Raw genomic sequence first — 24,747 nt, 5'->3', positions numbered from 1 at the left:
CTGGTCCATTGTTCCACAGCCGGGACGGAATCCGCATTGTTCCTCCTCAATCCGATGTTCAACTATCAGTCGAAGTCTCCTTTCCAGCACCTTGGCATAGACTTTCCCAGGGAGCCTGAGCAGTGTGATACCCCGATAGTTGGCACACACCCACCTGTCCCCTTTCTTGAAAATAGGGACCACCACCCCGGTCTGCCAGTCCAAGGGTACTGTTCCCGAGGTCCATGCACTATTGCAGAGGCGTGTCAGCCACGACAGCCCCACAATATCCAGAGCCTTAAGCATCTCTGGACGAATCTCATCCACCCCCGGTGCCTTGCCACTGAAGAGCTTGCCAACTACCTCAGTGACCTCCACCAGGAAAATGGAGCTTGACACGCCAGAGGCCTCTGGCCCTGACTCCCGTGAGGGAGGCATGTCTCCTGGATTAAGGAGTTCCTCAAAGTGCTCTTTCCACCGACCGACAATATCCTCATTTGAAGTCAGAGTTTCTCCACCCCTGCTGAATACAGCCTGGGCGCAGCCACCCCGACCACTCCTGAGTCGCCGGACAGTTGTCCAGAACCTCCTCGAGGCCGACCGAAAGCCTTTTCCATGGCCTCACCAAACTCCTCCCACGCCCTGGATTTTGCTTCTGCCACCGTTGCAGCTGTCACCTTTTTTGCATGTCGGTACCTATCTGCTGAATCGGGAGTCCTTCGGGCCATCCAGTCCCTAAAGGCCTCTTTCTTCAGCTTGACGGCCTCCCTCACCACCGGTGTCCACCAGGGGGTTCTTGGGTTACCGCCATGACAGGCACCAACAAGCTTTTGGCCACAGCTGCGCCTGGCAGCTTCCACAATGGAGGTTTTGAACAGGGTCCATTCAGACTCTATGTCCCCTACCTCCTCCGGGACATGAGAAAAGCTCTCCCGGAGGTGGGAGTTAAAATCATTCCGAACAGGGGCCTCCGACAGTCGTTCCCAGCACACCCTCACTATTCGCTTGGGCCTACCGGGTCTAACCCTCAGTCTTCCCTGCCATCTGATCCAACTCACCACCAGATGGTGATCAGTTGACAGCTCAGCACCTCTCTTCACCCGAGTGTCCAGAACATATGGTCCCAAGTCAGATGAAACGACAACAAAGTCGATCATTGACCTTTGACCCAAGGAGCTCTGGTACCATGTACACTTATGAACATCCTTGTGTTGAACTTGGTGTTCGTTATGGACAATCCATGCCTGGCACAGAAGTCCAATAACAATTCACCATTCGGGTTTAGATCGGGCAGGCCGTTCTTCCCCATCACGCCTCTCCAGGTCTCCCAGTCATTGCCAACATGAGCATTGAAGTCTCCCAGTAAGACTATGGAGTCTGTAGTCGGGACCCTTTCCAGAACCCCGCCCACTTGCTCCAAGAAGGCCGAATACTCCGACCTGTTGTTTGGTGCATAAGCACACACAACAGTCAGAGTTTTCCTCTCTGCGATTTTAATACGCATTGAGGCGACCCTCTCGTCCACCGGGACAAACTCCAACTGCACTGCTGCCAGCCGGGGACTCGTGAGTATCCCCACACCCGCCCGGCGCCTCTCACCTTGTGCAACCCCGGAGTAGGAGAGGGACCAACCCCTATCCAGGAGTTTGGTTCCAGAGCCGATACTGTGGGTGGAGGTGAGCCCAACTATATCTACAGTGTGTTTATTACATGTTATTTATTTATGTTTGTTTATTTAGGTTGAATTTTAAAATGGTATAAAATATCGTAAAGAAGCACTGCATTTTAGTATGTATTAATGTTAAAAGTAAAACTTTAATTGTAATGTTTTTGTGGTATTTTCTGTTAAATATTTTTGTAATGTCCAAAATTTAGAATTTTTAAATGTTTTTTATTGTTTATTTAAGTTTGTTTTCATGATTATTTAAATGTGTTGTAACATATATTGTATTTATATAGCTTGTAGTGTGAAGATAAAATAAATGGGAAATGGAAAAGTGAGACATAACTGATCAAATGAGTAAAATGGTATAAAACAGACATTTTTAGGATTAAGATTTTGCCTAATCCTGCAGTATTCAGTTTCATCACAAATGCACAGCAATTACAACACCATAGAAATATTTTAGCTGTGTTTTTTATATTTAGTGTACTTCTAAGATTCTAAGGTCTAAGAGTCAAGAAGGGCCTTTGTGATTTCAAGATAGTCATGTCTTATAATAGGCCTACTCTATGGACAATGTCATGAATATGTTTGCATTTCTACATTTTTGGACCTGTTTTGCCTGAGATGCCTGAACGTGAGCCTGAAGATTTCCCAGCAGCTCAGTGCGTCATGGTTAATGGGGAGTGGCATTTGGCACTTTGTGTGTGGCATTACTCATGAAGGAGTGAGAAGAGAAAGACCTCCTGATTGTAATTGCGATGATTTTTGTTCCACGCTACACTGATGACAAGTGTGAAATCTACGGAGTCCGTGATGAAATAATCACGACTGTTATCATACAAGACAATCAGGAGTGGTGGATGAACGAGACTGTATGTGTGTGTGCAAGTGTAAAACGTAAAGGATGGAGGAAAATCAACAGATGAATGTATTTATAATACTCATGAATGATTTGAAAAAGTAGTCATGCAAGCAGTGTCAGAGTAGATGCTGAGAAAAAGTAGTCTGCTAATAAATTAAACTATTTAATTACATCTCTCAAACTGTAATGAGATTACTCATTAATTCTTGGAAAAAGCAATCTCACTACTCACTACCTTACTTCTAATTTACTCTCTAAAGTGTGTCATGGACCACACACATCTGGACTAACTGTAGAGGCAAAAACACTCTTTTTCAATACTTTCTTTACAAAGAATGAGCTAATCACAGTAAACTTCATTTAAAAGACCTGTGAAATACAACTATTTATGACATTTGATGAACGCCAACAGGCAACAGTGTTTACAAACTGAAGCTCAATATGAAAGCTATGTCGTACGTAAACGTGTTTATATCCACGTCTACGAAATGAAACTTGCGCTTTGCAGCAGCAGCCTCTGTGGAGACCAGTCAAGTCCAGGCAATATGTGGGTGTGATGGCACACTCCTCATTGGTGCACATCATTTTAAAACAAGACAATGATTATCTATTCTCTCAGTCAAGGTTCAGTTACAACTCTGACTAATGCAATATAGAAAGTAATGGATTGACACTGACTATTGATTAAATACTCAACCTAAAATGTTGATTAGCAGGGCATACTGGGCTGCACATCTCTCAGTAAACAATAACCATTAAGTCTTCAGTCAAGCCATAATATAAATAGTATTTTAAATTTAAAAATGTATAGAGGGAAATCAAGGGGAGCCAGTTTGAATGGGCCTGATGCAGCTGATAAAATTAATAATGGTAACAATAGCAATGATAATAGTATCATCTAAAAATGTTTCAGGTGCTATGCTTAAGTTTGTCAGGAGAGGAGTCAATATTAATTGATTGATAAACATGCCTCATTCTGTTCTGCATAGATCTGCTTATTCTTAGACTGACAGATGGAGCAGACTGTTTTAAAGGTGGGAAGATTGTAGTGGGAGCTCTGGGGTGTTAGGTGTGACTGTGTGGCAATTGCAAATGGTTTACATGGCTCACGGATCAGGTAGGAGGGCCCCTTTTTTGCTTCAGTACCAGCTCTGTACTAGCCAGTAGACACGGTATAAAAACGGATGCCTCAAAATAAAATCTTTCAGAATAAAACATAAAGCTGACAGCTGTTACTGAATGAAAATAGAGTCCGGACTGTTTAGGTGAGGATGTGGCTCTCTGTCCTCTCAGCATGGGATCTTTATTCATCAGTGTCAGATAAGTGTGATTAGATGCATTGACCCAACATGTATGTTTTAAATAAAGTAAATAAATGAAGTAATTTTGTTTTCTTAGAGGCACATGAGTAACACAAGTACACTGTAAAAATGGTAAAATGTCCAGCAGCAGGGAAGTTGTAAAAGGTAAAAGTTGTTTTCTCAATGATGGCAAAAATCTGTAAAATTACAGTCGTTTGATTTCTGAAAAATGCTGCCTTTTACTATAACTCAACAATAGTTATTCTGATGTAAGTCCGTGAAACAAAGGTGATAATTTACATTCTATTACTGTAAATTAACAACAGCAGTGTTAAAAGGAATTATATGTATGGTTTATTTACACGCATGAACCTTTAAAAAACAAAAGATAAAAACTGGGCACTGACCATTACATTTTTAGAGTACTTTCACAGTCAAGATACTTTTTTGTCATTTTTGATATTATGATATGATTACAATAACGTATATTGTACTGCACTGCACTATTTTGCTAAAGGAAAAAGTAATCACATTACTGTACCATGTTACTTTGTACTGCATTCCCCTCAACACTGCATACAAAACAAACAAAAAAGAGACAAACAGATGACAGTACAATTTGTTGAAAACAACAAAATTGTGATCCTTGCCATTTGTTTTTTTGTATTGCTAAAGCTTTGTGCTTTTCCCCTTCTTTTAATAGGCAAATAGGCTTAAAATCAAAGATCATGAATCAAAAACCTTCAGTGGCTCATGCTGAAAGTTTTTCTGAGCTCACAATCCATTTAAAACAAAACAGAATTTGAGAGCAACTTTTACTCTTTATTTGATATAAACAAAATTACTCTAAATTGAAAGCTCTTGAGATGTAAACCAAACCACCAAAAAAGAACCATAAACTTAGCATGCATGTATATTTAAATGATAAATGGAGTGAAGCAGGGAAAAGGAGAGAAAGGGAGCAGAATAAAGATAGCCTTTCTGTCTGCAGTTGGATATAATTTGTGCCCATAAATGAGTCCGCTCTTACACACCAAATGGGACTGGAGTGTGTTTGGAACATATTGTCTGACTAATTGGGTACTTCAATATCAATCATCAGGCACATACACACACACACACACACACACACACACACACACACACACAAACACATGCACACAGACACACGTAAAAACAACAGATTTAAAAAGACGAGAACCATGTGGGAGAAATGTCTATGAGCTATTGATCCTCAGTGGCATTGCTTCGAGTTTTAATGACATTTTTAATTAATGAATATACCATAATACCAGGGCAAGTTTATTGTTTCAAGTTATTTATCTCAAAGGCAATAATGTGACCAAACATTCATAGTCTGAAAGAGCCGAGTAAAAGACTGATTAGATAACTAAAATAATAGATTAATAGAACATATAAGATTGCTTAATCAATTCTTAAGCTTCATTTCGGGAAATAATTTTCATATTTTGTGGTGTGGAGAAGCTTAAAATAGATGACAAATAAAATATACACAGCACTGTGCAAAAGTCAGAGACCGCCCTTTCATTTATTTAATGTCTAGTCAAAAGCATCACTGAAAACACGTTTGTCTTTTTTCAGCATCAGGTAAATTACATAGAAAATTACGTAGAAGCCTCCAACTCTAAGTACAATATGAAATATTTAATATCTAAGTACCTATTGCCTTTATTACACCTTCCATTCTTTTCTGTGGACTTTTTGTTCTTCAACTTTTCCAAGCCTCCCAAGTTAAGTCTTTATCTCAATATTAATTATAAATTTAGACTCATCATGGACATAAAGCCTTACTCCACATCTCAGATGACAAATTATGCTGTTTTAGTGCATTTTTGTCTATTCTCTTTTCTCAGTAACTGCTTCTTGACAGCTACACATCCTTTCACACCCACATCATTGAGTTGTCTTTTCACAGAAACACCAGTGGATTTTTTCAGATCTCTCAAATATACAAACTTTATATACAGTATATCTGATATATACTATACAGTATATACAGTTTTGGTGGTGTACCAGGGCTAACATGGTTGTTAGGAGTCTCAGGAGTGTAGGAGTCTGGGATTGGAGTCTAATTTTTTGAACTCCAGCTTTGGAAACTCCTGCTTTCCTTTGACTTTCTCCTTCCTTATGCAAGTAGATTCCCCAGAATCTCCTCAGAAGTGTCTCCTTTAGCCAATTTTGATGCACATGAGAAAGAATTTTGCAAGTCAGCAAAGGTAAGTTTAACATACATATGACAAATTTAATATGCATTTGATGTCATACTTAGCAGTGGATGTGTTAAATATATATTTCCCTATTTTGTATGACATTGTAAAATGAATAACGTGTACTTAATGGCTGTTTTGACTGGAAATTAAGTAAATAAAAGAGTGGTCTATGACTTTTGCAGTATTGCCAGAGAATCATAGGATAGCTTTAGAATAACAGCAAAGGTTTACACAGGAAGATAAGCACACTTACAAACTACAGCACATTAGATACACGCTAGCTTGAAGAAATATGCTTTTAATCTGGATTTTAAAACATGCATCAAACTTGTATTCACAGTGTTCTGTGGAATATTAAAGGAATAAAATCAAGGAGAAGATCTCAATCAACCAGCACGGCTAAAAAGAGGCACCAGAAAGAAGAGACAATTCCTCTCAACATAAGAAACAAATAGTCAAAAGTAACACAACGACAACATTAATCCAAAACGTACACCTTTTAAAAAGCACAGATGGAAAACCTGGAGAGAAAAAAAGCAACATACACAGCTGAATAGCTATAGCATGATCAGGCTCCCCACTGAGAATTCTTTCAAATAAGAGGCAGCAGGCAGATTCTCAGGGTCAAACAAGAACCAAACAGAATGGAGATTCCTTTGCGTTTGCAATAAACCACAAGCCACTAAGGGAATACATCACAAGTGATAATAAAGTGCCCTGTAGCCACACTTTATTTCTTTATTTTGGGGAAGGCTTCATATTAAATAAGTGATCCTCTGAGATTTGACTTCACAGAGCCTAAGCGTCAGAGTTTGCAGTTGCTGCCAGGCGAGGAACTAGCAGTGGAGGGGGGAAGAAAGAAGAAGGAAGAAGGAAGGTTTCTCGTCCCATGCACAGGAACTAGGCCAGGATTCATTGCCGGAATCAAATTTTAATTTTCTGTGGTTAGGAAGTATTTCTCCCCAAAGATCATGAATTATGGGTGCATGAAAAGGCTGCATGAACGCTTGATTAGTGTACACTAATGTACACGTATGGGGAACTCTCCCTCTGTGCATGCAGCCCCAAGGCCTTCCCCCCTCCTTCCCAAAGGAGAGGATTAACCAAGAAGGGTTTTTTTGTTCTTCAATGAAAAATGTAGGACAAATCCGGGCTCATATCCTTAGCAAAATGATCTGTTCCACTTCGCCTTCCCTCAGGACAAGAGACAACGAGCGAGATTCACATATGCAGACAGAATGCAGTGAGTTGATAAGACATCTCCAAAGCACAGCTGATTTAGATTCAGAACAATTTCCAAACAAGGCACCAGATTTCTGAATGGGGAGATCAGACTTCATGGTTTACACCTTTCCCTATGTGTATATACATATATATATATATATGCTTAACCGTGGAACTCAATTCGACCTCAGTACAAACTTCCAAGAAACATTTTAAAACGTATCTTGTACCATTTAATTAAAACTCTACATCTCTTTGGTATTTATCTTTTTAATTTGATCTGTGTCATTTTCTGATAATATGATTTGAAATTGATTCTCATAATTTCTTCTGTTACTGTAGAGCTTTATCACCTGCCACCGGCATGAAAAGTTCTATACATATAAAAATTGTAATTATTATATTTCATGTTTCATTTTGAACTGACGTGTTGATGGTAGATGGTTGATGGCTAACATATATTATTTATTAATTATTGTTTTCAACTGAGCAGTGAAAATTCGGACAGGGGAGCATACTACAGTGGTCAGGTTGGTAACATCTCTGCCTTCTATGCTGTAGAATGGGGTTCAATCCCCCACCTGGGGAAGCACCCTACACTACACCAATAAGAGTCCTTGGGCAAGACTCCTAACACTACCTTCACCTACCTATGTAAAATGATTCATTTGTAAGTCACTCTGGATAAGAGTGTGTGCCAAAATGCCATAAATGCAATGTAATTGTCAGCAGAACACTCCATCAAGGGTTCAATTTTCCCTACATCTCATTTATGTGTTCTAGATGCACCCAGTATTATACAAATAAATAAATAAATAGAAAATGAAAAGAGTAAAGAGGATCTTCCTGCTTTTTTCCAACATGCAAACACAGCATTAGGCATCTGAGAGAACAACATGTAAGGCTATTTATCTGGGCAGTAAGCACGTCTTTGTTCAAGAGCGACTAACATTAAAATAATTACAAATGAACAAAAAAGCAAAGCATTGTGCTTTTGTTGTGTGAGAACGTTAGCTTAACCATTTCCAAACTTCATCTGGAGGAAGCCCAGTTTTTACAGTTACCATCCAATGCCTAATTCATCTAATCAGTCCTTCCTTAAGTTAAATCAGTGCTGCTGGTACAACTGAATATATACATATGTTTATTTACTTTACACCATTTCATAGTGCTAGCTGCTTACATTGTGTCAATATTCAATGTTCAATAGAAACAGTCAAAATCACTTGAAATTATATACCTTTTAGATTACCATTTAGATCTATAGCAGCAGTCACGTGTATGTGTCAGTTGGAGGTGTACATATAATAGTTTCAGTGTGTTGCATCATGCTACTCATAGACAGATACCTCATTTCTTTTAGCTTTATAGTACAAAGAAAGAGCAGTAATTACAACAGGCTTGAAAACCTGTTCAAGATCAGTTGTACCCCAAGACATTTGTGCCTGCTCCTCTGTCCGTGACGAAGACTTCTTTTTCACTGTTCACTGATGGTTAGACTGAATGTTTTGTCTTTGATCTCAGGAAGGCTCCTGAATCATAATTAGAATGCAGCACAGTGGCACTGGGCTCACACTCACACGTGTGCTGTTCTGTGGTGCCGTAGTGGACTGCTGATGGTCAGCCTTGGGGGGATTTTGTGTTGCTTCCCTTCTCTTTTACATGTCTAAGAAACCAGATATAACATGCCTGAGTGTGTTTTGCAAATTCATTACAGATGAATACATCCCAGCCACCACCATTACCAACACCCCACAGAAAGAAACAACCTGATACGCTAACATTCACTTGTTTCCAGTTGTGTCACCTGTGGTGCCTGTTCTTTCATTCAGCAGGATCCCACATCATTTTGCATGTCGTCTGCGTGCTTAGTAGTGACATTACAAATGTTCTGACAGGGAGATGTGGATTGAATGGATTGAAACAAGTGAGAATCTTTCAGAGGAATATTGGTTAGCACATGAGAGAGACTGGAGGCACGAGCTACGTAGGTCAATACTGTAATGGATCTGTGAAGAAGAGATCTTGATTAAAATGTTTTTTATGTTCTTAATACATCATCCTTCAGAAAAATACATATCATACACGCACACAAACTACAAAGAAATGTTTCATATACACTCTTTATAGCACTCTGCATGTCTACTGTTTTGCTTAGGATATAGTTTATTTAATGAAAGAATGAAGGTATAAATGGTTTCCTGACAGAGTGTCCCTGCAGAGCTCATTATCATCTTAATTTCCAATTATCTGCAGGACAAATGAGTACACCTGGCATTTCATAGCGAAGCTGTCGATAATCACCACCCACATCCTGCAATGGTTGTTTGATGAACGAATCTATAATTCAAGGCCGCAGAACAACATGAAACCGCAAAGCCAACCCAAGCGAGAGGAAAATATTCTGAAACTGGCACCGTAAGAACAAACACTCCTCTGGGGATTTCACCACCAGCCACATTCGATTCTTCCTCGTCTGCCATTTGATGAGGCAGATGATGGAGCAGGCCTGAGAGAAGCAGGAGAAGAGGAGATGAAAAAAGGACGGTGACATTTCAAAGTGTTTGTATTTCATGCCGGATCAATCCCTAATGGCTCCACGGCGCTTGAATGTGATTCCACTCTTGACGTCACTGTGTTGATAAATCCAGCTGCAGAACATGTATGGACAGAGAGAGTAGCGATGTCATAAACAAAGTCAAATATGTTCAACACTATGACTCTAATGTTTCCTGGAGAGAAATGCTGTATGAGATTGATAACAGCAATATAATTGAACTTTTCCTCTTTCCTGTGCAGGAATGTTCAAATCAAAGGAAGGTGAAGTGATGTTATTAGTGACTGTATTTCGCGTACAGCGAGATTTTCTTTCCATATGCTGTGTGATCTTGCCTTGTGAAAGATAATTACTCTAAAACTCTGGAATTGCACAATATCTGAATATCTAAAGCCACATGAACATTGAAATCTATATAATACCTAAAAAAACTTAAACATCTAAGACACAAAAATCTGAATAATATAAACACTGAGAATATGTAAGCATCTATAGCCACACAAGACCTGATTATCAAAAGCCACAAAAAGTCAGAATAATGAAATCCATGCAATTTCTGAACATGTTAAGCCACACAATACCTGAACATCTAAAGCCGCACAATACATCAACATCTAAAGACAAACAATACTTAACATTTAAAGTCATACAACACCCAAACATCTAAAGCCGCTCAAAACCTGGACATATAATGCAGTGGTCAGCGTCCCTGGTCCTGATTATCTACTTTAATACAGAGTTTATTTCCAACCTGCAACTAATGTGATGCCTCTCCATTTTATCTGATGCCAAGGCATCTCATCCATTTGATCCAGCCAATCAACAATACAGTCTGAAGACATTAATTAGTTGGAGCAGATGTATCAGATTGTGGTTGGAGCTAGACATCACAGGAAAGTAGATCTCCAGGCCCGGGGAGGGTGACCACTGATCTAAAGCCACTCAAAAACTGAAGACTGAAAGCCACTCAAAACAAAACCTGAACATTGAAGGACACCCAAAACCTGATTATTTAAAGCCACTCAAAACTTGAACATATAAAGCCATCCAAAACCTGAACATCCACAAGGCCACACAGTGCCTGAACCTCTAAGGCCACAAAATACCTGAATGTCTAAGGCCACACAATACCTCAAAATCTAAGACCACACAATACCTGAACATCTAAGGCCATACAATACCGGAACATGTAAAGGTTTAGACTGAATACTTTACCTCCGGCGGGCCCAAGTTTTACTACCCACTTCCATAACCTAAGAATAACTCAGCTAGTTTGCACTGTAGTCTGTGTAGTTGAATAATAAGTCTTAATATGTCACAGGCCTGGGATATTAATGGGGTTAAAAAGGCATATAAGCCACCACTCTCTGGGTTCAAATGTCTAAAAAAAATGTTCTGTATGTTAGGAAAAGCACATAAAATGAAATAGAACTCCTCCACTACTCAAAGTGCCATTACTTTTCATTCAATGTGTAGCTTAAAACCACATTTTAAAGGCTCTGAATTGCTCCTGTCTTGCCTTTCCTCCACTGACTGTTCAGTTGTTATGTAGGTAGATTAATCGAATAATACTCGCGCATGAAAATGTAATTGGCTTGGAGCGGTGGTTTGGTGATATTTTCCACACTAAATTATTCAAATTATAATCCTGGCCCTGTGAACAAATATGCAGGATGGAACGTACACAGCTCAATAAAATATTCATGGATGCCAAATCGGCTGGGGCCCTCTTTCTCAACTTTCATAAGCATTTTGCTGGACAGCAGTCAAAGCGCAAGTTATCCAATGACTTTGTTTATTTTGCTGTTTAAAAACCTAAATGAGAAGCTGCAGTGAACTCTGTCACAAAGAAGGACCTTAAGGGATTGAGTAGAGTTAGTTTCATATTGTCACACACTGTGATAATGTCTGACCCCCGGAATGGACATTTACTCTTTGGACAGCATGTTACAAATGCATTACATAAAGACAAGAGTATGTCATATAGGGTATGTATAAGGACATCATCATCCTTTTCTAAATCAGTTTCGTTAAGCAGGCTTAATTTCTTCCTGCAACAAATCAATCTATTAAAAGCAACACTTCAAACAAATTGCATTATTTAGTAAGTCTTGACATGACAGCTATCTCAATTTTTTTTCTCCTTCCTGTTTATATCTCCACAGATTAAAGCCATTAATCCTTATTGATGTGAAAATAAAGAGTGGAAACTCAAAATGTTCTTTACAGAAAGAATTTTGATAATAAAAATAGGTCTGCTTATTTGAGAACTGACATCCGTATGTATGTATGTGGATGTATAAGTGAATATTAATATATGTCAGACAATAATTCAACCCTTTCAAAGCACTTAGCGCAGAGATCTTAGGTGACGGAGCCACACACTATGGATCCCATCATGAAAATTTTGAATAGCTTTTAGAAGTTAATGGGTTAAATTGGTGGCAGTGAAGTGCTACAATTACTATTCTTAAAATATGTCTCCCACTGCATCATTTTAACAATATGCTTGATCCTTACATACAGCAAAATATAGCTCCTCAATCATCATTACCATGCGTGCGGTGCATGTGGTTATGTGTGTGCGTTCTTCCTGAAATAACTCTTTTGATACAGAAATAAAGCTTCGATAATAACATTTCTGTTGAAACGGTCAGAAGCTGAGTGCCTCACAGAGCCTGCCCTTTTAAGGCCTTCAGATCTAATCCAAAATTTCACATCTGCACAGCACGATGCCGTGTGCCTTGAACGTGGCTCTGCTGGCACAGTGTATGCCTTCAGAATACCAATCATACAGTCAGCTGCTTTCATGACATGCAGTGCTGCTCAAAAATGCGCCGAATGGTCTGAGAATATGATTTCCATTTATAAAGTGCCTGACTAGCTCAAAGGTATTGATGTGTCTGTATGTGTCTCAGTGGCAACTGTCGGATCAAAACCTCATAACTCCATTTGTTTTTTGTTTTTTTACATCATCTGAAAGTGCCACCTGCCCTATACATTATGATAAACCTACCTTTAATAGAAAATCCAAAAGTATTTTGGACAGAAACTCATTATAGCAAGTTAGCTGGCTATACCTTTCCTCACTTTTGCTCTGTCCAAAAGAGTAAGAAAGTTCTCTCTGGCGTCCTTTTATGCTGAATAAAGACAGAATCACTGTTTTTATGATTTTATTGAATGACTGAAGTGGTAGCTTGGTTGTATTTATAAGCCTGTAGCTCAGTGACTAGGCTACCAATTAGGCTTGGTTGACACCACAGGGATTCCCAATGGTTGTATCATGTACACTCTTTAAGCACTTTATTAGGTATACCTATGTTGTATCAGCACTCATTGTCCATTTTATCAACTCCACTTACGCTATAGGTGCACTTCATAGTTCTACAATTACAGACTGTAGTCCATCTGTTTCTCTGCATAATTTGTTATTCTACCTTTACCCTGTTCATCATATGGACCATCACAAAGCAGGTATTATTTGGGAGGTGGATCATTGTCATGCAGTGACATTGACGTGGTGGTGCTGTGTTACTGTGTGTTGTGCTGGTATAGAATGGATCAGACACAGCAGTGCTGCTGGAGTTTTTAAACACTGTGTCCACCCACTGTCCACTTTATTAGACACTCCTACCTTGTTTGTCCATCTTGTAGATGTAAAATCAGAGACAGTAGCTCATCTGCTGCTGCACAGTTTGTGTTAGTCATCTTCTAGTCCTTCATCAGTGGTCACAGGACACTGCCCACAGGACACTGTTGGCTGGATATTTTTAGTTGGTGGACTTAGTCCACTAGTGCACTAGTCCACTCAGATGTTTACAAACTCCAGCAGCACTGCTGTGTCTGATCCATCTTTGTACCAGCGCAACACACACTAATACGTCACCACCACGTCAGTGTTGCTGCAATGCTGAGAATGATCCACCACTCAAATAATACCTGCTCTGTGGTGGTCCTGTGGGGGTCTTGCAAACTGCTGAATAGGGTAAAGCTGGGATAACAAATTATGCAAAGAAGTAGATGGACTAGAATTACAAAGTGCACTTATATGCTAAATGGAGATGAAAAAATGGACAATGAGTGTAGATACAAGGTGGGCTTACCTAATAAAATGCTCAGTGACTGTATTTGTGTAATATAGGCCAGGCACTGTAGTTTAAGAACATTGACGAACACAATACAGGAAAATAATATAAATTAATGAATTCTGTCAAACTGATGAGGCTGAGGGATACAATGCTGTGTGCATAATTCCATCACATATTACTCTCTAGTTTTAGGCTGGAATGCTCCTTTAACTTTTGTGTTTAAATCCCACATTGTTAATATCACTAAGGTGGCCACTTGTCACTTAACAAGCTGCCCTTCCTGACACTGCTCATCTTTTCATACTTAGAGTTTAATGTTTGTTTCCAGCAGAGGATAAAGCTTTAATAGGCAGATTAGTGCTTGTTCAGAACATTGCACACACAGTGCTAACATTCTCCAGAAAGAAGGGGCAGATTACACCTGTTTTAACATCACTTCTCTCACTGCCGCTTTCGTTTAGAATTGATTTCAAACTCTTTTTATTGGTTTAAAGCTCTTAACAGCTCAGCACTTTCATACATCTCTGAATGCCTGACAGACTGTATGTTCCAAATCGAGTTTAAAGATCATCAAGAACTCACTTAGTGAACATTCCCTGAGTAAAGCAGAAGAAATGTGATGTAGAGGCCTTTTTTGGTTGTTTCTATGCTGCAAAGATTGGCAAAGCAAAAAAGAAAAGCAAAAAAGCCTGAAAACTGAAAATCTTATGTCTATTATTTATTTCATACTTCTCTCTTTTTGGCTTGTTTTGGTTTTATTTTTAAAACACAGAGCTGAATTTCTTTGGCTATATAAATACTTGTAATTATTTTGCACTGTATTTAAAAAAAAAGTAACCATTAACATCTGATTAATATGTAAACTATGGAACCTACTCCTAATTCAACTGTAGTCTACTGCTATTAATTCTGCTGATCATATAAGAATGCCATTAATGTAAAACTGTAGATATAAAACATGCATGATCACGCACCATAATTCAGCAATTAAGCTGACATGACACTTTCGTTTTTTTAATTTTTAAAAAATGCTCAATATTTTGGAATATTATGTAAAGGAAATAAGTAAAAACTGTATAGACCTTATATTCAGACTCTCTAAAATGTTGTTTTCGTTAGATTTAAACCTCTAGACGACTTAAAACGCCAACTTTCTCTCTTGATCCTTCTCACACTGCGTATTGAGCTCAAACATAAAGCTCATACACTTTACAAACATTAACATTTCCCCAGGGCTGCATAGCACAAACGCTGAAGTGCTAGTGGGTTTAAGAGGCTTTATCCACAAGCTTTGATGACTGCCTTCTTCCTTCCCCACTTTTTATACTTTGAAGAAAGCTCAGAGTCTGCAATGACAGTTCCTTGCTGGGTCCTGTACTTTGAGTGGGTCACAGGTGGTGCTCCACGGAAAAAAAACATAGATGAGACAAGACTGAGATTGTATTGATATGCTAAAGCAGGGATGTCCAGTCCTGGTCCTGGAGCTCTGTGGAGTTCAGATCCAGCACACCTGGCTCTAATACTCAGATGTCTCTGAATGCCTTCATTACCTGGATTCACTGCCATTAGATAATAGCAGTGTAACCATTTGAAAACATCAGCTTATACATTTACCTCCACATTTACAGCATCAAAATCACATTATCACCAGAAGCTGTCTCTAGTGGCAGAAAGCAATGCCAGTATTAACTCTTGTTTTGCTTCTTATGTCACTTCTTTTCGTTGAAGGTTCTTTTCAGGAGAGGGTATGCTACTTCTTCATCATCTCATTTTGGACTGATGGCAGACTTAACACTTCAGTGACTCACTATCACCTCGAGGTACAAAGTGGTACTATGAGACAGGACAGGCTGGGGCTAGCTAGTTAGCATGTTAACTTCAGTAGATACACAATATGGACAAAAGGATTGGGACACACCTCTTAATGATTGAATTCAGGTGTTTCATTCAGTCCTATTGCCACAGGTGTATAAAATCAAGCACCTAGCCATGCAGTCTGCCTTTACAAACATTTGTAAAAGAATGGGTCATTCTAAAGAGCTCTGTTAATTCAAGCATGGTACTGTAATAGGATGCCACCATTGCAACAAGTTTGTTCCAAACCTCCCCTGGCATCAACATCAGCACAAAAATTGTGCTGGGAGCTTCATGGCATGGGTTTTCATGGCCAAGCAGCTGCATGCAAGCCTTACATCACCAAGCACAATGCCAAGCATTGGATGGAGTGGTGTAAAGCACACCGCCACTGGACTCCGGAGCAGTGGGAGCTTTTTCTGTGGAGCGACGAATCACACTTCTCTATCTGACAGTCTAATAGATGAATCTGGGTTTGGCGAATGCCAGGAGAACGTTAGCTGCCTGACTGCATTGTGCCAACTGTAAAGTTTGGTGGAAGAGGGATAATGCAATGGGGTTGTTTTTCAGGGGTTGGCCTAGACCCCTTAGTTCCAGTGAAGGAAATCTTAATGCTTCAGCAAACCAAGACCTTTTGGACATTTGTATCCTTCCAACTCTTGTGGGAAGTTTGGGGAAGACCCTTTTCTGTTCCAGCATTACTAATCCCCAGTGCACAAAGCAAGGTCTATAAAAGCATGGCGGGGTGAGTTTGGTGTGGAAGAACCTGACTGGCTCACACAGATCCCTGACCTCAACCCCATCGATCACCTCTGGGATAAACTAGAACGGAGATTGCAAGCCAGAGCGTCTCATGCAACATCAGTGTCTGACCTCACAAATGCGCTTCTGGATGAATGAGCAAAAATTCCTACAGACACACTAAAATCTTGTAGAAAGCTTCCCAGAAGAGTGGAAGTTGTTATAACTGCAAAGGGGGAACCAACTCCATACTAATGCCTACGGATTTGTGGAATGTCAAACAAAGATCTTGTAGGTGTAATGTGTAGGTGTCCTAATACTTCAGTCCATACAGTGTATCTCTGCAACACGGTAGGTACAAAGACATCTTTGATGTAACATCAAAACTGCAATTTTTCAAAGAACTCTACCACTGATGTCCAAAACTAGGACTAATCTGGGTTTGAACACCAGCTCTTGGTATCTCCAAACTGCACTTGAGTGAACTTTGTTGAATTGCACATTGGCAGGTGGTCCAGACATAGGCATGCAAATGTAACCTTGGTTTAGATAACTGAATACCAGCCAATCAGCCTGAAAAATGAGCCACCGTTGGAAGCAACTGTTTAAAAGATAATTCACTGCTGGAACTGTTAAATTCAGCGTTGGAGCCTTTTACCACAGTATGCCTCAGTTTCTTGGCCAGAAAATGATAATTAGAACAGACCAAAGTAAAAGATGTGAAACTGTGTAGTGCTTACTCAGCACACTTACTCTGCAGAGAACAGTGTTCTATCTTACTCTTGTTCCAAGTGAAATATTAGAGTACATTGCAAACACATGCAAACAAGCTCCTCCTCAGCAACTTTCTTTGGCTTGAGCAGAAAAGTTCTGGCTAGAATAGCACAGCACATTCAGACTCTTTCCTTCTCTCTCTCATGCTATAAATAGAGATGGAGGTGAACACAGACCGCATGGCTTCATTGAATCGGTATGCACCTGTTTTCTCCTCATTATTGTCATACACTACTGTTTTAACTCATGTACGAACAGTCCATAAAGGCACACTCCATAAAAGAGGACAACCCCCACTGGAGATTTTCTGCAGTATTTGAAAAGTAATTAGTCTTTGGTTCCGGTACGCTCTCTGAGCCGCAGCCTCTCATAGCCACGCGCAGCGTCAGGGTTTAATGACCCACCCTGTGACTAATTGCTTAGCAATCAGTGTGCTAGTCATGTGTGAAAAATGCCCCTTGTTTAAGCTGAGAGAAGCACATTTCCCCCAGTGTGTATGTGCCATATGCCACTCACACACACACGCACACATGCATACACACACAGGATGGGCAGTTGATTACATGTTGAGCATTATGCTATGTGAGTATAACTCATCACCTTGCCTTTTAGGTCAAATTTATTACCCTCCGCTTTAATGAGACCTTTAATTACACATAAACAAATGTGTTATTTGGGGGACTACATCAATTAGGAGCAGCAGCGATGTCGTACCTGTGGCTAAAAACCTGGTGTGGGTGGACATAAATGGTAGCTGTGGGACAAGAATGTAATGATATGGGGTCAAAAGAGGAGCTGGACTACGCGCACACACACACACACACACACACACACACACACACACACACACATTTCAGAACATTTTGGAGCCCTAAGCGATATTCCTACTCGTAGACCCTTGGCTACCCTAATCATTTTATTTGTAAGAATGAAAATATTATAAATGCTTTAAGGCTGTTACACACTGAACAAGACGTGAATAAACCACATTAACATGTGGAATATTCATGATTTTTTTGCATCAAACTATTAATTACAGAATCAAAACAAACAACAACCAAGCAGAATATCTTCAAGAGACAAAGCTATCTTTTGCTCTTCACAAAAACAAATGATGACATTAAGTAGGCTACTGTCCATTTTGGAAAACTGAAAGAGGCACCGAGATTTTCACCATGCCATTCAGGAGCTGGAAATTTATTTTGCATATAGTTTACATGTCTGTAGCCCAGTTTGATCCCCGTTTGCTGCTTTCAGAGATGCTAGTACCATCTGTAAGGAAGCACAGGACAACTAATCCTGCTGACGATTATCAAAAGGTTCTGGTTGTTGCCATGCCAACAGCTGAGATGACAGTGATTGGTCTGTGATTTTGCCTGCAAAACGACAAATAAAGTGACATCCAATTTTTGGTGTGCATGATTTCAGTTATACACATACTCAAATTCATTTTTGTTGTCCAAATAAATTGAACAAAAATAAATAAATTGTGTATAAAAAAAGCCTTCTGAATACTTCGCATTATTCTTATTGCATTCAGTGTATGACGGCCTTTAGGAACATCATTATAATACTGAGTAGGACCTCACAAGCCTAAAGTCCTTGTGGCATTGATTTTGCATGGTGTTGTAAACATTACTTATACTGTAAAAAAAAAAAAACACAGAAACGAGGCAACTTGAAATTTTAAGGCAAGCCTTCTAAGATCCTTTTTTCTCAGCTTTTTGAGTTTACTCAACTTGAGGGTGCTGGTGAACCCTTATTCCCTCAAGTTGAATACTCAAGATAGCTGTTACCTTAAAATTTTAAGATGACCCTTTTTTTTAATTTTTAGAGTTTGGTCCATACTGACACGATTGCATCACATAATTGCTGCAGATTTGTTACAATTGCTGCACATTCATGCTGTTCCCTTTCTACCATACTTCAAATGTGCTCTGTTCAATTCAGACCTGGTAAGTGGGGAGCAACTAAAGTACACAGGATTCATTGGCCCTGTTCACACTTTAGTAATATGTGTCCTGTATCTGTATGTTATCCACACACATTTATAAGACAAGTATAACCATATTTGTGAACGGAATGTGTTCAGATCTAGTTGTCTTGATCCTGAGCATGCATTGTGATTGGACTCTGATCTTTGTGTGTGTGTAAACATAATGGGGCCAACTTGGCTACATTTGTGGTCTAAAGTTACATGCTCTCCACCCACAACTTTAAATATCCTTGCCACTTCTCTCATTAAGCAAGTTTTTTTAGGCTTTGTGTGTGTGTTCAAACATAGGCTTATTTACACAAAAGCAGTTTACCACCTGAGAAGAAATGTATACAGACCTCTCACCACTCCTGGTTCTAATTTTAATCCATATTTTTTTTCAACATTGCTTCATTTGTGGGTGCTTAGCAAAACACACACAACTCCCTTTCAGTTCTTTCTCTATAGCTTAAAATGCCCAGAGCACACTATAGTGATTAAAAAATTATTTATAAAGCATTAAACACATCACAACCTATATAGACTCTCTGCACTGGTGCACTGCTATCCTGATTTAAAAATGTAAATATTACGCAGGGAAACAAGATCCAATCAATATCTCGATATAGAAGCTATGTTTGAAAATGGCAAGTGTAAACGTGCTGTGTCTTAATGAGACTGTGATCCAATCACCACAGTCGGATCATAGAGATCATATGTTAATACCAAGTGTAAACAGGGGCATTGTCATGGAACCAGCTTAAAATGACTTGTGCTTTGTGTCAAGGTGCATTGTTATGCTGGAAGTACCCATTAGAAGACACTACCATCTGCAGGTCACAGCAAAAATTCTGATTCATCAGAACAGGCAATGTTTTCCCAATCATCAACTGTCCAGTTTTGGTGAGCCTGTGCTCACTGCAGCCTCAGATTCTTGTTCTTCGTTGACAGGACTGAACCTGAAGAGGTCTTCTGCTGTTGTAGCCCATCCGCCTCAGCTCATCTGCCTCTATGATTCAATGTGTTGTGCAATTAGAGAAGCTTTTCTCATCACCACTGTTGTACAGAGTAGTTATTTGAGTTACCATAGACTCCCTGGCAGCTTAAACAAGTCTGCCCATCCTCTCCTGACCCCCCTCATTAATGAAGCATGTCCATTTAAAAAAAACTGCTTATAGCAAGAGATGATCCCGCACACACATACATTATATTTCCAAAGGTATCCAAATACCCCTTCTAAATAGTGAATTCAGCTACTTTAAGGCACCCATTGCTGACACAGACATTCAATTGTGTACACAAATTGTATAATTATGAAAGTAAAGGTTTCCCATTACAATGGGATACTCTGGACCAGCTGCACAGGAGCCTAACTTCACCGTGCCCAATTTTAAGCATCAGCTAGAAGGGTATGAAGCCCCCCCAGCATTGGGCTGTGAAGCAGTGGAACTGTGTACTCTGTGAAAGGTTGGAGCTCCATCCAATAGCTTTGGGATGATGTGGAGTGGCATTTGATTATTTGATTATCCAACATCAGTACCTGACCTCACTAATGCACTTTGGCACAATACAGTCAAATGCAATATCTAGTAAAGACTTCCCAGAAGAGTACAGGCTGTTAGTCTAAAAAGGAGAACAAACTGCATATTAATACCCTTGATTTCAGAGGAAAGGTTGACTGACCAGGTGTCTACAAACTTTTGGAAAAATATCCCCACAGATATTGTAACATTGATTTCTAGTCTAGCTCTCTCTGTCTTTCTCTCTTATGGGCTTACTCTCTGTACACACTGAAGCAAATATGCTGTAATCTGATCATACTTTGGCATCAATGTTACAAATCATTAAAATTCCTATTAGAGTGTGTGCGCGTGTTTATATGGAATAAATCTGCATTCTTATCTTTTGCTCTCTCAGCACATGGAGATACTGATAAACATGGATTGGGCCAACAGAAGTCAACACCCTCCCCTTAGTCACACAAAGACACAGCGCACACACATACACACACAGAGTGGCAGTGTAGTGAGGGTGTGCAGAAATACTAAAATATTCATTACTTTCTCGTTCTATTCATCTAGGCTGAATTGAGGAGAGCCTAACCTGAGGGCAGAGAGAGAGTCGAGTGTCTGTGGAGCCCACAGGGAGGCCCAGGTATCTACTGTAATAAAAGCAAACTAGTAGTGTAATAGTAGGCAAAGAAGCCGCATAGACATCACATAGAGGAACTATATTACAGAGGAGCTATTTTGGTGAGGGAAATATGGAATGTGATAATCCACAGAGCATTGCAGCAGAGCAGGCTGCACTTTCAAGACCTATATACCTATAATCTTCGCTGCTCCTATTGCATTAACATTTGATAAAATTGTGGAAGCCCTATGTACTATATATTAACACAATAACTAATAAAAGCTTCCCAGTTAATAGTTAATATCACAGTAAGCTCTTTTGAACAAATAACACATTCTTCAATTAACTAAAGTGCTGATCAGGGCTAGAAAGAGCAAACGATCAATATGCTCCCTTATAAAATGTTCTTCTACAGATGTTGTATGTAATGAAAAATCTATTGTATTAATTTTTCTGAATGCTATAAAAAATATATTGTCATCTTTATACATAATATCCATTAGGAATGAGTTTAAGAACTGACTGTCTTTTTTCATTGTCTACTTGGATATTTTATCAAAAGGGAAAATACAACCCTATTTCCAATAAAGTTGGGGCACTGTGCAAAATGTAAATAAAAATAGAATGCAATGCTATGCAAATCATGTAAACCATAATTTTAAAGGAAAATACTACAAAGACAATATATAAAACATTAAAACTGAGACATTTGATTGTTTTTGGAAAAATATTTGCCCATTTTGAATTTGATGCTAACAACACGTTCCAAAAAAGTTGGGACGAGGGCATGTTTACTACTGTGTTCCATCACCTCTTCTTTTAACAACACTGTGTAAGTGTTTGGGAACTGAGGAGACCAATTGCTGAAGTTTTGAAAAAGAAATGTTTTCCCATTCTTGTTTGACATACGATTTTAGCCACTCAACAGTTCAGGGGCTCATTTGTAGTATTTCTTATTTCATAACCCTCCAAATGTTTTCAGTGGGTGACAGGTCTGAACTGCAGGCAGGTCAGTTTAGCACCCAGACTCTTAATACGGAGCAATGCTGTTGTAACACATGCAGAATGTGGTTTGACATTGTCTTGCTGAAATAAGCAAGGCTTTCCCTGAAAAAACGTCATCTGGATGGTAGCATATATACAAAAACTGTATATATAGTTCAGCATTAATGGTGCCTTCACAGATGTGCCAGTAAACCATACCATGTGCACTAATGCACCCCAATACCATCATGAATACCGGCTTTTGAACTGTGCACTGATAAAAAGCCTGATGTTCTTTAGCTTGGAGGATGTAGTGTCTATGATTTCCAAAAAGAATTTAAAATTTTGATTTGTCAGACCACAGGACACTTTTCCACTACACCTCAGTCCATTTTAAATGACCTCGGGCCCAGAGAAGGTGGCAGGGTTTCTGGATCCCGTTTATGTACAGTTTCTTCTTTGCATTTTAGAGTTTTAACTTGCATTTATGGATTGTTTTCACAGACAGTGATTTCCAGAAGTGTTTCTGAGCTCATGCAGCTAATGCAGTGCCACCTGAGGACCAAAAGATCATGGCCAGCAAATACTGGTGTTCAGCCTTATCCCTTGCATACAGAGATTTCTCCAGATTCTTTGAATCTTTTAATGTTACTATGTACCACAGATGATGAAAAGCAAAAGTTCTTTCGTATTTTATGTTGAGAAATGTTATTCTTGAATTGTTGCACCATTTGCTCACTCAGTCTTTCACAGAGTGCTGAACTCCTCCCAATCTTTATTTCTGAAAGACTCTCTGGGATGCTTTTTTATATACAATTATGTTACTGACCTGTTCTCAATCAACCACAAGGTGTTTTTCAGCATTACACAACTTTACCAGCCTTTTGTTGCCCCATCCCAACTTTTTTGGAACGTGTTGTTGGCATCAAATTGAAAATGGGCATATATTTTTCAAAAAACATTTCTCAGTTTCAACATTTGATATGTTGTCTTTGTACTATTTTCAATTAAATATAGGGTTAAAATGATTTACATATCATTGCATTTTGTTTTTATTTACATTTTGCACAGTGTCCCAACTTTTTTGGAAATGGGCTTGTATATAGAATAGATTAGACAGGAAATGATCAGTTACACTTTTCATCACATATATCCATATGTCCAGAATTTAGGACTTTATTGAGCAATAAAAAATATACACCAGGGAAAATATTTTCTTTTTTTCCATTAGTGTTTTCCTTTTTTTAATGATTTTTAAATTTTTATTCTCAAAATCAACTCTTACTCTCCTGCTCATAGGATCTACAGTTCAAACGATCCAAAAGGGTGAGAAGAACAATGCAAGTCAGTCTGTCTTTGTAGCTGACCTGATTTTTCAGCAGGATAACGGTCCAAGAACATTTCACGTTATTGATAAAACAATGAAATCCAGGGTAGCAAAAGAGGCCAGTTTGTCTTGTCTTTTGTCTGTGTGTGTTGTTCATAGTTTCTCATCAATCTAGAAAAAATTAAGTCTGTTCATCTGCGTCCTTGGTAGTCGATTCGGATTGCACGTCAAACTCTTCTCCATAGAGTTTGGCTAGTTTTTGAAATTCTGGACCCCATTCACCTAGAAACTTGTAATCCTGTTCTGAATGGATGCCAGCTGACCCCAGTGAGCTGATGGAACCTGCCGGTGACCCCTGACCTTCGTATGCATATGTCTGTAATGAATCGTAAGGCGGTACACTGGTGTCCTGGTCCGCCTCTGCTAGTCTCTGCTTGATAAAGTCACGGACATCCATTTCCTCTTCTGTTCCCAGGGAGGAGGGGCTGTGGGTGCCATGGCGACGGTGCGGTCGTCCTGATGAACTCGGCCGGCTGCCCTCGGGTCGTACGTCCCGCCTGAACTTGAGCTCCTCGGCAGCTTCTGGGTTTCGGAGAGCGATGATGTCGAAGGCTTCAGTGTCCTCCTCCCCACCTCCTTCATCGTCATAGGTAACCACATTCTCCCGAATGTCTTCCTCAGAGATGATCAGAGGCTCCTTCTTGCTCCGTCGCAGTGTGATGAACAGAATCACGATGGCTGAAGAGACAAGCAAATATGTCATTAATAAGAACCCTTTTTGATTGCATTTGCAAACACAGGTTAAGATGAGATGTGCTGGCTTTAGAATACAATCAGTGAAAAATCAAACTGCATGATACAGAAAAAAAACTGTAAGAAGGCATTTCAAATATGTACGCTTACTGTACTCCTGCACTTCAAAACCCCTTGTTTTTCTGATATGCTTTTATTGTATTAGTTGACCAACAAGGCAAGAAGAGAGATTATTTCATCAATCTGGTTCATACACAAACACCTTGATAAGGCAGACTGACTTTAAGGATGGAAACCA

General features: G+C 39.4%; 1 protein-coding gene across 1 annotated transcript in view; it reads right to left on the bottom strand.

Moving 5' to 3' along the window:
• Positions 1-23,627: 23,627 nt before the first annotated feature.
• Positions 23,628-24,747, bottom strand: part of LOC118809307 (cadherin-18) — a 135,073-nt gene continuing 133,953 nt past the window's right edge. The window contains exon 12 of the mRNA XM_036572470.1: positions 23,628-24,434. Within this exon, the coding sequence (XP_036428363.1) occupies positions 23,878-24,434 (557 nt within the window). The 3' untranslated portion in view covers positions 23,628-23,877. The remainder of the gene's footprint in view (positions 24,435-24,747) is intronic.

The sequence above is a fragment of the Colossoma macropomum genome, unplaced genomic scaffold, assembly GCF_904425465.1.
Source record: "Colossoma macropomum unplaced genomic scaffold, Colossoma_macropomum, whole genome shotgun sequence".
In the NCBI taxonomy this organism is placed as follows: Eukaryota; Metazoa; Chordata; class Actinopteri; order Characiformes; family Serrasalmidae; genus Colossoma; species Colossoma macropomum.
This window is presented reverse-complemented; position numbering and strand designations above follow the sequence as displayed.